Here is a 12,290-nt window from a genome sequence, read left to right on the forward strand (position 1 = left end):
CAACGACGACTGTTGCGATGACGACTGCTGCAACGACGACTGCTGCGATGATGATTGCTGCAACGACGACTGCTGCAACGACGATTGCTGCGATGATGATTGCTGCGACGACTGCTGCTAGAACGATCCAAGTGGGAAGAGTTCACAAGGCTCCAACCTCTCAAACTGATTTTGTACGATCTCCAAATCACTTCATCTTTAGCACTTGCCACTAAAAAATTCATTAAGCAAATTTATTACCTATCGCTCACCCGTATTCTCCAAAATTATCATTGCATTGGGTGAGGTAGTGTTAAGACTGAAAAAATAATAAATATCTCTGGAACTTCTCTCTATTTTTCGTACCCCTGTCTCTGTAAATAAATGGTGACTAATCGAAGTGATTTCAAAGTTAACTATTCCTAAACAGAGATTTATTTTATGAAACCATACACTAACTACACATATCAATAATGAGTATTATTCCTAAGCGGGCTTGAAACCGGAGAGGGAGGTGTCAAACTCATTAACATAACCAGCCCATTCCGTAATAAGGTATCCCACAGTAAGGATCATACCCTTCCCATCCCCAGAACGGATTACAACCTCCATAGCCGCAAAAAGGAATATCACAACCATATCCTCCGCACCCAGCATCTCGCTTCATAACTACAGTATTAACAGCTTCAGTGTTGAATGCATTGGCGTTGTTGCTAGCTGTCGTTGCTTCATTTGCGGCCACATTTGCGGCTAGATTTGCCTCATGGCAAAAGCGATTGTTCTGATTGGCCGCATTCAGTTGGAAAGCACTATGAAAGAAACCTGGAAATCCCCACCCCCCTCCGCAATAATATGGAGACTCAATAAAGCTTCGACGCTTATGACCCACCACATTGACATTGGCTATATTGAAGGAATCACAGTGATCTTGGGCGTTGGTCGCCTCGTCAGCCTTAACACTGGCAGCGAGATTTGCCTTATGACTGAAGCAATCATCCACGTTGGCAGCATTGGCACAAAATTGATTGTAGGCAAAGAATGGAAAGCCTCCATAGCATGGGTATCCGCTGCCGATGGTACGCTTGTCAACCAAGCCCTTTGTTACAAGAGGAGCAGCCTTAGCGGGAGAAGTAGTGAGGGAGAGGAAGGAAATGAGGGCAAGGCCGATTAGAGTGCGCATTCTGCTCAAGTTCTTCTTTTTTATATGCTTTTCAAGATTGCTGTTAAAGTGTTGAGAGTATGGATTCGAGAAGAGGAAGATATGGTAACTTATATATCCATTTTGAATGCATCCTGTGCATATATCGATCCGACATCTTCTGATCCTGCTAAGTGATATATCAGACGCTTTGTCTCAAAAATCACCACCAGCCCTTAAGTAGTGATTTATCTGCAAGGCAAATATTAATTCAAGAATGAAACTTATAACAGCGTGGATGATAAATGTACGACATATTCTGGTAATTAATGCAAGAATACACCTTATCAATTATATTCTAATCAATAATTGATCTAACGTTATAATTAGATACGAGGGCAATCTTTCCAACTGATAAATTCAACTCTGTTGCCAAATTTGACATTTTTCGTCGACTCCAGAGAGCTTTACTACCTGCTTACACTACTACTTTCTCTCTACTTGCTACTTACTCTAAACTAAGTGCTGCAGAAGCAGAGTATCCGAGGCCAGACATGTCAACTTCTCTTTAATAATAACATTATTTTAGAGAAAATATTGAGCGCGCTATGTAAAACTAGAACTGATGTATATTAAAGATACTTTTTTTATTTCAAACAACTTCGATGAATTGCACCGGGCACAAAACCAAGTATTTATAGAAATGGTTGGCTATATATGGAGGACATAACTATACCGGTTATAGGATGGAGGTGTAGAAGTAGGGAAATATTTTTCACTGTTCAACCTTGCAATTTATTTTTAATTTTGGCATGCTTTATACATGAAAAACTTAGGACCTGAAATACAAATAAAAGCATACTTCATCTTGGATTTGTCGAACCTCTCGCCATTATTTCTTTCAGCTTTTGTGTATCAATATCCATTGTTCTATATCCTAGTGCTACCAAGATGTCGCGTTCTTGTCCTCCCAACGGACTTCCCCCATAGGTTTGCACTCTTTCTTCAAAGGTAATCCCACCGAATTCATCCGAGAAAGTGGCAACTTGATCAGGCTCGGGGGCGCTGGTCTTGTCCAAAAGACTCATGCTGGCCCCACGCATGAAGGGATTAAGGCCTGTCTCGAGGATATACACATCGCCCGACCCAGGTACTTGAAAGCCAATGGCTCCCTTGGTCGTTGCTCGCCGCATTAAATCGCGCGCTACTTGGCCTTGGGATGTACTGTTCAAGTCTTTGGCATAATCGCCCATTTCTGACTCACTATATATTCGACTTGGAGCGAAGTCACGACTAAAGCCGGAAGCCAGCTCCGACATAGGACGCCGCTCTGGAAGCGTAATAAGAAACTTGTCAAAAACAGATTCGCTCATCCCTACTATAATACTCCTTCCGCTAGCTTGGGTATTTAACTCCAGTGTGGGGGTAAGAAGCGTGTTGGGCAAAAGATTATCGCTCCATGCAGAAAATTGACCCAATCCTATCACCAGTCCTCGGAAAATCTAGAATAATGACATGCTTGTAAGCGAGTGGCAAAAATACATAAAAGAGACCGATCCTTTTCTAATTACCGAAGACATTAAATCTACTTTTCCTTTTTTCTTCTTCTCTCCCAAAAATCGAAATTTATAATCGGAATTAAAGCGTATTATAATATCCGGTACCTCATCCATTTCTTTCATTGAAGAAGTTGCATTTCCGGAACGATCCTCTTTGCCAGCAGCCATCTTCTGTTTTAACAGTGCGCGTGGGAACAATCGAAGCTGCCCATCATCATCGTACGATGGTACGAGGATACCCGGAGAAGAGATACTAGAGGGAAAATCTTCTCTGGATTTGACCTGGCGTTTTGGTTTACGGGTCTTTTTCGTCTCCCTTTCTGAATTGGATTTCTCGGAGCCGTCTTCACTCTCCATCTCGGCCTCGGAGGGATTCGACTGGGAAGTTGTATACTTCGAACGATTGCAATTCCCTTCGCAGAATGAGGTCATATCGACTCTTACTGTTACTGGTGCCTGAAATTCAATCAAGTTCTCCAGCATTCTAGCCGCTATCTCCATATGTCTTTGAATTTTCGGGCATCTTGGGTCCCCCTCCGTGCAGACCAGCTGCATTTGCACCCTCTCTCTGCTTTCTACGGCTGAAGGAGAAGCATTTTGGAGAGTAGTCCCGGTAGCTCGTCGCCGAAGCTGGCGAAGATCAAAGGCATCGCAGGGGAAAGTTTGGCCATCATAAGGAAGAATACAACTTCGCTTGATATTGGAACAGGAGCTAAGCGACACAGGGACCAGCGTAAATAATAGAAGAGCTATTCGTCTAGAGAGCATGGGTATTATGGATAAAGCTATAAGGACATAAATAGATTAACTCAAGTAAATGATATGTGCTATTTGGAAAGAGAGTCCGGGGGGAGAGAGAGGATGGCGGAGAGGTAGGAGTGAGTATAGTTTAGTGCTTTTCTTGTGCTTGCCAAAGGTATATATACCTATTTATATGTATATATACCAAGCGTCCGCCTACCAAACTGACCTTGAAAACCCTTTTTTGAAATCAAAAAATCCTGCCGATATTTCTGGGAATTGAAGCACTGACCTCCTGAACCCAGAAAGCAAGCATTGAACTGTTGGTCCACATGAATTCTCCAAGACGAAAGAGGAAAATCCACTATGACTCTCTAGAACCCATTAAAAGCAATAAAATAGGCGCAGGATAACTCAAGGATGTCCCCCTCCCCCATTTTATGCAATCCAGGTCGGAAGCAAAAACAAGAGAATTTGTAAGGAAGCTGATAAATACAGGGGATCTTTATTTACATTCCGCAGAGCTAAAGCTCAGGCACGTACTGCCACTCCACCTCACTCACGTTCTTTTCCATGTTCACTACTACCTCCTCTTCAGGGGCCAGGACGTGCACCTCACAGGGAGGATCGACGTCCAGCCGTAGGAAACATTCATTGATCATCTCGATTTGTGCTCTGAAAAGTTCTAAGACAGCGTTCGGCTGAAATTTTTTAAGCGCGTCTGTTGGTTTTTTCCTATTAGTAGATGTCTCTGGGATCAAAATGCTTCCTCGCGATCCTTACCATTCTTAACGCGTATCACGATGCACCCCGACTTGTCTCCAACCAAAAACTCGGCCACCGTGATCTCGGTACCTCCTTCTACTCAAAGATTTATTAATTTTGCGATCACCACTGTTACTTCTGTAATGTTAAGACACCTCTCAGTTTCCCGCGAATTAATTCTTGAATAACTCGGACCTTTAGGCTACATGTCCGAAGTCCTGGCCGTATGTCTGCAACATTCAATCGTGCTATGGTGTGGGAGGAAAAGGCTGTTAGCTTGGATAAGTCTACTCAGTAATGCACATCAAATCTCACTTGAGTTTATCATGATTGTCTATAATCTTTTTCCATTTCCCCTAGAGAGGCACTTTGAAGATTTGGGTTTAATATTGAGCTTAGGTTAGGTTACATTAAATATTTTACGAGCTCATCATTGGTGTAAAATGAAAAGATCCAGCCTCAATGGCTGGGAAATGAGAGAGGGTGGGGTTGACTGTGTCCGGTTTGGAATACGCGCGCTCAGATTCGACCTCCGGGTATTCTGGGGCGAAAAGCACTTATCAATTGTTGAGGAGGGAACGAAAATTTCAAGGACAGATAACCCATAAAAAAAGGCTGACTATATGAAGGATTTAATTGAGGATGAAAATAGAAAACAATCGGAAATGCGCTACTCAATCTCCTGATTGACAAGCCCTTCGGAAGAGATTAATAGTCGCGCTGAATCAGCCAATTTTGGGGATTCCCCCATAACCTACTTGTTGTCCATGATTTGAAATTTTAGGGGGAGGCAATTGGCAGCCATTTCTGGATTCTGCTTAAATTCTCAAGGGAGATTCACAGTTACATGCCCGATCCCATAGTCGCATCGATCCAATAAGCCAAACACAGGAATAAGGGCGGACAATCTGGATGCAAAAATCAGGCTAACAGGAAAAAAAAATAAGCTTACTAGTTTCCTGACACTATTAGGAAGAAGGATGAAGCAGGAGCCACATGCATGTCTAATTGATCCGAAAAGATAAATTATGCATCCAGCCCACTAAGCTGATTGCTGCCCATGCATAAGACGATGTCGCATGATTGAGCGGTAGAGGGTCCACCAGAGCCCATGCACTACGGCCCTGTCCTCTTTACAAGCTTTATTATCTCCTCCGCGCATAATGGCGAGCGCGTGCGCCTTCATGCCGATATCGCAACCCACGGAACGGAACGTCAGCCAAACCTTGGGCGTGTATCCGTGGCGATATCCGCTGCAGCTCAAGAACAGTAAAATCAAATCGCCTGCTCCTTATGCAACCCTCGGGTCAAACAGGGACATATCCAAAATCCAAAACTCTCCTTTGAGCCAATTTTGCGACCATTGCATTAAGCTCGGTGCCTATCCAAATTCTCCAGGGGAGGGTGCGAATAAAAGGGAGGAGGAGGGCTTGTTGGCACGGTGGCACCGCGTTCTGGTGCCCACTGCATGCGTAATCTGGCTCAAACCAGGTCTAGTTTGGTAAGTGTAGCTTGGAACATACTGAGAAGAAGAAGGCGCGGGGCGTGCAACCGCGATCGGAGCGTTTCTGAAATGCCCTCCACCTTGTACTAGCTACGCTTCTTGATCACTTTCACATTCTACTAAACTCTGCCGCAGAGCGGTTGGCTGGGAGATCTGTCCAAGCGAACCTTCCGCCTTAGGTTCTTAGCCGAACACCGTGTCCTCCTCTAACTCCAGGGTGAATGTAAATGAGATAGGGAACCAGGCGCTGCCATGATTTCACATGAAAGCCATGGAGAAGACAGCAAGCTTTGGCCTTTTTGGTTAGAGTTGGAGCCCCATGCCGGGAGAGCAGGATTGCGACATCATTGCGGCGGAGGGAGCATTGTTGCCCGCTCGGCAGGGGGGCGGCCCCTCCCCGCCGGGCTCAAAGCGCATGGGATGCCCGTGCGCGGTGGGCCACGAATCGGTGCGGCAAGGGTTATCTAGAACGGGCCGCAGTGAGAACGAAGGTGAGCCGCATTCCCAAATCATCCCCAACGTGAATTAAGTTGGGGAATCAAGTCGATTTCAACGACAGATAAACCATAAATGTTAATTTTGGAGCACTCCTATTGGCTCCCGCGAATTTCTTGTTGGAGAGCTTTGGAGAAATCATATAAAAACGAGTCTTCGTATCTTTGCGAGTGTTTATTTATTTATTTATCTATCCTGTCTATCCTCGCCGAACCTCCTAGCACTTTCGCCTCTTCTCTCTCGGCGAACTATTCTTCTCTCCCATTTCCTCTCTTCCTTGCTCTTGTCTGGTTGAGCCATACTTCCTACAGAATATAGTGCCGCCTACCCCGACCTCGCCGCTATCATATTGCCACACCTGTACACTAGCTTGAATGTCGGTGACAACCACAACCACAGCGACCAATACGTCGCACGCTACGCGCAAACCGCAAAAGCAGGAGCCGCTCTTCGACAAGCCAATTACACTCAATAACTGGTACAAATATGTTAACTGGCTGCATTGCGTGATTCTCATTGGCACTCCTCTCGCCTCGCTCTATGGGGTGTTCACAACACAGCTCCATATGAAGACGCTGATATGGGCCGTGGTATACTACTTCTACACCGCACTTGGCATCACGGGAGGCTATCACCGGCTATGGTCCCACCGAGCCTATAATGCACACCCACTACTCGAGATCTTCTATTGCCTGGGAGGTGCCGGGGCCGTTCAGGGCTCAATCCGGTGGTGGTCGCGTGGCCACCGTGCTCACCATCGTTACACCGATACGGACAAGGATCCTTACTCCGCGCACCGTGGCCTGCTCTGGTCACACATGGGATGGATGCTTCTCAAGCGCGGTAAGAGCATCAAAATCGGATATGCAGATGTTGCGGATCTTGATGCAAACCCGATCGTGCGCTTCCAGCATAAATACTACGGGCTCTTCGCAATTGGAATGGGCTACATCTTCCCCATGCTGGTAGCTGGACTCGGATGGGGAGACTGGCGTGGCGGATATTTCTATGCCGGAACGCTTCGTCTGTGTTTCGTGCACCATGCTACATTCTGCGTTAACAGCTTGGCCCATTATCTTGGCGAGGCAACATTCGATGACCGTCGATCACCCCGTGATCACTTCCTTACCGCACTCGTGACGATGGGCGAGGGCTACCACAACTGTAAGTATTTACATTGTTCACTGTTGACTATGCATTCACAATTAATCATGACGATGTGCCTAATACCGTAGTCCATCACGAGTTTCCCAACGACTACCGCAATGCTATCCGATTTTATCAGTATGATCCCACAAAATGGTTCATTACTGTTTGCCACTTCTTGGGGCTGGCCTACAATCTCAAGAAATTCCCGGAAAATGAAGTGCAGAAAGGACGCATTAACATGTTGCAGAAGAAATTGGACATGAAGAAAGCCAAGCTCACTTGGGGTGTTCCATTGAGCACACTGCCCGTGATCACCTATGAAGAGTGTAAGTAGATCTGCGCTTTTTCAATTTCGGTGACTGTCTAAATCTCAATCCTTCTTGTCTCGATAGTCCAGCGAATGTGCGAGAAGGAGAATCGTGCTCTTATTGTTATTGAAGGTATTGTGCATGATGTTGCCGCGTTTATTGACGAACATCCGGGTGGCCGCTCCCTCATTCTCACCGGTATTGGCAAGGACATGACGACGGCATTCAATGGAGGCTCATACAACCACTCGAATGCGGCGAGAAATCTCATGTCGCATATGCGTGTCGCCATTATCCAAGGTGGAATGGAATTAGAGGCAAACAAAGCAGAAAAAGCTCACCACTAAAAAAAAACCCTTATTTCTCTCTGGCATTTTTCTTGTATGATTTTTTAGCTTATATATATATAAAACTATAGTCTGCTCTCCTTGTTTTACACATAAATACTCTCTTATATTCTACTTTCTGAATGTGTTGTCGAGGATGATACCTTTGTGCTAAAAATTTTCACCAAAAATATAGATCTTTTTTATTTTCAGGAGAAGGTAGATCCAAATGGGGTTATAGCCCATGGTGGGTAGAGGTATATAAAACAGATCTTCTATTATCTAAAAAATTCGGCTTGGCGAGAGGCCCGCAATCGACTATGAAGGTCACTTCTCGATGGCAATGGGTCTTCGATCACCTCGGCCGTACTTGGGCAAGACGAACTTTGCTCAAGTCGAGGTGTGGTATCATAGTACTCTATGATAGCTTCGGTGACATCTAGCTGCCATTTGGTTTTTCTCAACTGAGAGTTGGCAGAGTGCAAAAGTAGTAAGAGGTAAGCAAGCCGCCCGCACATGGTTTTCTAGGAGAAGGCTTACGTACCGATGGATTATGAATAAGTGTATAGGCAACAAACCACTTATTTCTTGCCCGTTTCCTTCGCAGTGTAACATCTCTCACGAGGTCTTTGTGGCCACTTTTGCCGTCTTCCACGGCAGTGGACGAGGTGAGTGAGGAGCGGTCCACCACTGTATTGGCTGAGGTGATTTGCAGGAGGATCCCAACAAACGTGAGAATGATGGGGTTGTTGATGTGGTGATCGTAGAGTAGCACACCGAGATACGCCAGGAAGCCACGATCTTGAGACCGTATATTCCATCGTTCTATCGTGCGGTCCGCGCGGATGGAGAAGAAAGCAATCCGAAAAGCCATCTAGCAGAAGAAATGAGTGAGGATTGTCAACCCCAGTGTCTATCTAGATCATATGGCATGTAAGGGCAAGTATACCGTGGTCATCCGCAGGATATAGCTCGTTAGCCCAACGCTGAAATCGGCAAAGGTCATGAAATAGGCGTAGTGAAAAAACATGCGTCTCCTCTTGATCACGAATCTATTCTCATCCTCCGTAAATACTCGGCGGGTGATTAATTTTTGTGCGGACCAGAGAAACAGAGAAATGACCACACTCCAGAACACCGTGCCCTGTAGCACGTGTCGGACAAACGCTTCACGGAAGCGATTAACGTAGTAGATCGCGATGAAAAAAAGACCGATGAGGAACAGCTCGGAGATGAATAGAAAGCAACCAAATAACCCAAATCCGATTCCTTTCAAAAGCAAAATGCCTGGTGAGGAACGCTACGCATTAACAATGTGGATGGATATGTCAAATACCCGTCCCGATAAACCGTATGTTATCGTCTAGCCTAATAATGTTCTGTTTCTTACGTCCCTTGACAAGATAATAGTCTCCCTTACGCAGCACAAGTATATCCTTCGTAAACCGCCTTAGAATTCCGGTAGAATAGATCATGCATGCTAATAACGAGGGTGATGAGATTTTAGTATTTTAGTCTTCTCCAACTTCAGTTGTAGATCTCGTCATTACCGACACCGCCACCAATACACGAGATAAGCATATTAGCAACCAGCGACACATAAAGTTCCCTGGCTAGCTTCACAGGATCGGGGGATCGGTTGGACAGAGCAATCAGGCCAACCATGTTACAAGCGATCGAAGATCCGAGATTAAGAAATGCTTGGCGAATAAAGTAGAGGATGATTTGGTACATCATAATAAAATTCATGATTAACATCACCATGATGGAGAATGGGATGCTGAGTGAAATGAAGGAAGAAGGGGTCAGCTCGTTTTGGATATGTATTACAAATGTTTCTGATTGCTTACCGGATATCCTGCCGTATACCGAATATAGCATAGAACCGCTCATGCCAAGATCTGAATTCCCGTCGCCTTGTTCTTATCAATTTGCTCGTCTTCCAGCCCCAGCAAGTACTCACCAGCCATAAGCGCTCTTGCCAGCTCAGCGGGAAATCTCGGGCGTTCTCGTCACCATTGGCATTGTTTCTTTCAAAGAGCCGCTTCACATAGAGTACCTCCATATCCGCCAACGCAAGCCATTGATCATGCTTGCTTGCAGAAGGCTTATCAACAATGCGACCCATAAAGTACACTGCCAGCACTACTAGAGATAGGTAGCCCGGCATCTGAATAAGTATCGTGGCCCCAAACAACGAGTTTCTCACACCAATTACGCTAGGAATATGCTGCAACAACGCGTGGGCTAGTAGACTTAGACACGAAATAAGTCCTAACACACCTGCGAAACGGGTCGCATGTGCAAGTTGATAGCATAGGAAGACAGGATAAAACAACGCGCCATGATACATGAACACAATTGGAAGCCGCATGGACTCGAGCATTCGGGGGAAAATATTAGAGAGAATGGTTTTGCTGATTTGGCGGGTGATGATGGCCCAGGAGTCAAGAAAAAGGAATAGTGACACGGAGGAAAAGAGGGTGAGAAGGAAGCCGTAGTGGGGCTGGCGAGATGGAAGATCAATAGGCCTATATCGGAAAAAGATAATTAGAGACAATGGGTGTAGTTTATAGGAAGAGGAGGAAAGCGGGTAATTACGCTGGAAACTTGATGCTCTTGCCAAACTTTTTTGTCCAAACGAAAAGGAATAGAGGGATGATAATAATAAAGGAAGTGACTATCCAAAAAGCAATATACTCGGCTAAAACATTGGTCAATTAAGATGAGAAATCACCAGGTGACTCTATGTGGACAAGAATACGTACCGAAATTCAGTGTTTGAACGAGACTAGTCGTGCCAGCATCGAAATCCATGACCCCAAATATCTCATCAAAACCAATCACTCCTCCCGGTGCGCTCCACAAAATAAATTCAAGCTTTCGCGTTCCGCGGGGGATCAGGACATCCTTCCATGCATAGGATCCGCTGAATGCCTCAAGGTAACCGATAATGTCCAGATAAAAAAAGAGCTGGCTGTATGCACCTTGGATGTCAGAATGGTCACGACCGAGCTCAAGATTATTACCGGAATAGAAAATGGTCTCCAAGTAGAACACAGCGCTATGACCCGAGATGAAGTTCTCGTAGAAGGTTTGATAGGATATGTATACACTCATACTCTACGTGTGCAAAGTGTTAAACAGTATCCTAGGGAGGAGGCAACCCTTAGCTTACCGCAACACCCTCGTCGACATACCAGGCGTCCTGCTGCGTGATCTCAATAGTCTGTAGCAATGGAATATATACAACATCCCCGGTATGGTTCACGAAATCGTGATAGTCATATTTTGGCATGCATGCTGGCGGCCGTAGGATCCGCCCTGAAGAGAAATATAGACTGTGAAACATTACTTTGGACCAGCTTCCAAGAATCGCAGAAGAACTTGCCTTTGGTTCCAGTATGGGTTCTTTGATAATATTCGGACATATTGTAGGTGACAACTTGCCACTGGTCTGCATATTTCCAAGTATTAGGAGCTAATAAGCACTCACCGTCTCGAAATATGTTATCTCGTCTGGGTAAATAATTTCAAACTTAAGCTCAGGATCAGCAGGTATCCATACTCTCACTTACGCATTCAGAACCATTTGACATTGTATTTCGAATTGTGCTTTCAATTAACATGTATGTGTTAATTCAGTGAATTACATCCATTTACAGCACACTTACATGCAATTCCTAATTCCACTAGGTAGAAAAGTGTAATTATAAACGAAAAACGCAATACCACGGAGAGGCTCCATATCTTTTTTACATGAACACGATTGAACCATCGTGATTGCCGCAATGACATTTCTGATCTAAAAGTTACAAATTACGAAAAAAAAAATATAGACTATATAAATATATGAATAATGACAACAGCCAGAAAACCAAAGCTATAGGTAATTAAAAATCTTGGTTTAATTGATTTTGCCATAAATTCCTGTCGATCCTATTTTGTAAATTCCATGAATACTGTAAATTGCCGTTTATTCAATGAGAATTATGATTCACTCAACCATACTGCTTGAAAATTTCTTAACGTTTCCTTATGGTCCATATCCCTCCCTTGCTACATTTCTTGGAAATAACATTAAAATTAACGAATGAAAAAGTAGGTATAGTATTTTTTTTTTTGAAATAGCTTTGTGTGCAAATTTTCTATAATAGTTAAACTCGCGATATATTTATTGCATATGTGTCTAATACTGTTATACTAATCAATCTTAATGTTATGTTAGAAAAAAGGAAAATAAAGATAATGTATGATCGCTCATCGGGTATATATCGTTGATTAATAGAGTATTCTCTAAAGCAAAATGCTTAATAGTTGTTGAGG

At 44.3% G+C, this 12,290-nt stretch overlaps 6 protein-coding genes across 6 annotated transcripts; 2 read left to right on the forward strand and 4 right to left on the reverse strand.

The window, feature by feature from the left end:
* Positions 1-505: 505 nt before the first annotated feature.
* Positions 506-1,673, reverse strand: VTP21DRAFT_4011 (uncharacterized protein; the record flags this gene model as incomplete). The annotated part of the gene is made up of 2 exons (XM_069394376.1): positions 506-1,199; positions 1,630-1,673. The coding sequence occupies 2 exons, from the start codon at positions 1,671-1,673 to the stop codon at positions 506-508; spliced, it is 738 nt and encodes a 245-aa protein (XP_069248890.1).
* Positions 1,674-1,980: 307 nt separating this feature from the next.
* Positions 1,981-3,444, reverse strand: VTP21DRAFT_4012 (uncharacterized protein; the record flags this gene model as incomplete). The annotated part of the gene is made up of 2 exons (XM_069394377.1): positions 1,981-2,619; positions 2,689-3,444. 2 exons carry the CDS (start codon positions 3,442-3,444, stop codon positions 1,981-1,983), a joined length of 1,395 nt encoding a protein of 464 aa, XP_069248891.1.
* A 497-nt stretch (positions 3,445-3,941) lies between these two features.
* Positions 3,942-4,510, reverse strand: VTP21DRAFT_4013 (uncharacterized protein; the record flags this gene model as incomplete). The annotated part of the gene is made up of 4 exons (XM_069394378.1): positions 3,942-4,138; positions 4,201-4,278; positions 4,338-4,430; positions 4,498-4,510. 4 exons carry the CDS (start codon positions 4,508-4,510, stop codon positions 3,942-3,944), a joined length of 381 nt encoding a protein of 126 aa, XP_069248892.1.
* An 835-nt stretch (positions 4,511-5,345) lies between these two features.
* On the forward strand, positions 5,346-6,154 carry VTP21DRAFT_4014 (uncharacterized protein; the record flags this gene model as incomplete). The annotated part of the gene is made up of 2 exons (XM_069394379.1): positions 5,346-5,683; positions 5,923-6,154. The coding sequence occupies 2 exons, from the start codon at positions 5,346-5,348 to the stop codon at positions 6,152-6,154; spliced, it is 570 nt and encodes a 189-aa protein (XP_069248893.1).
* Positions 6,155-6,555: 401 nt separating this feature from the next.
* VTP21DRAFT_4015 (uncharacterized protein) lies at positions 6,556-7,985 on the forward strand (the record flags this gene model as incomplete). The annotated part of the gene is made up of 3 exons (XM_069394380.1): positions 6,556-7,345; positions 7,417-7,656; positions 7,723-7,985. The coding sequence occupies 3 exons, from the start codon at positions 6,556-6,558 to the stop codon at positions 7,983-7,985; spliced, it is 1,293 nt and encodes a 430-aa protein (XP_069248894.1).
* A 257-nt stretch (positions 7,986-8,242) lies between these two features.
* VTP21DRAFT_4016 (uncharacterized protein) lies at positions 8,243-11,427 on the reverse strand (the record flags this gene model as incomplete). Its single annotated transcript, XM_069394381.1, has 9 exons — positions 8,243-8,428; positions 8,509-8,838; positions 8,914-9,233; positions 9,301-9,444; positions 9,515-9,744; positions 9,815-10,495; positions 10,566-10,668; positions 10,733-11,087; positions 11,143-11,427. The coding sequence occupies 9 exons, from the start codon at positions 11,425-11,427 to the stop codon at positions 8,243-8,245; spliced, it is 2,634 nt and encodes an 877-aa protein (XP_069248895.1).
* Positions 11,428-12,290: the final 863 nt, after the last annotated feature.

The sequence above is a fragment of the Calcarisporiella thermophila genome, assembly GCF_041956535.1.
Source record: "Calcarisporiella thermophila strain CBS 279.70 unplaced genomic scaffold VTP21scaffold_19, whole genome shotgun sequence".
Taxonomy (NCBI): Eukaryota; Fungi; Calcarisporiellomycota; class Calcarisporiellomycetes; order Calcarisporiellales; family Calcarisporiellaceae; genus Calcarisporiella; species Calcarisporiella thermophila.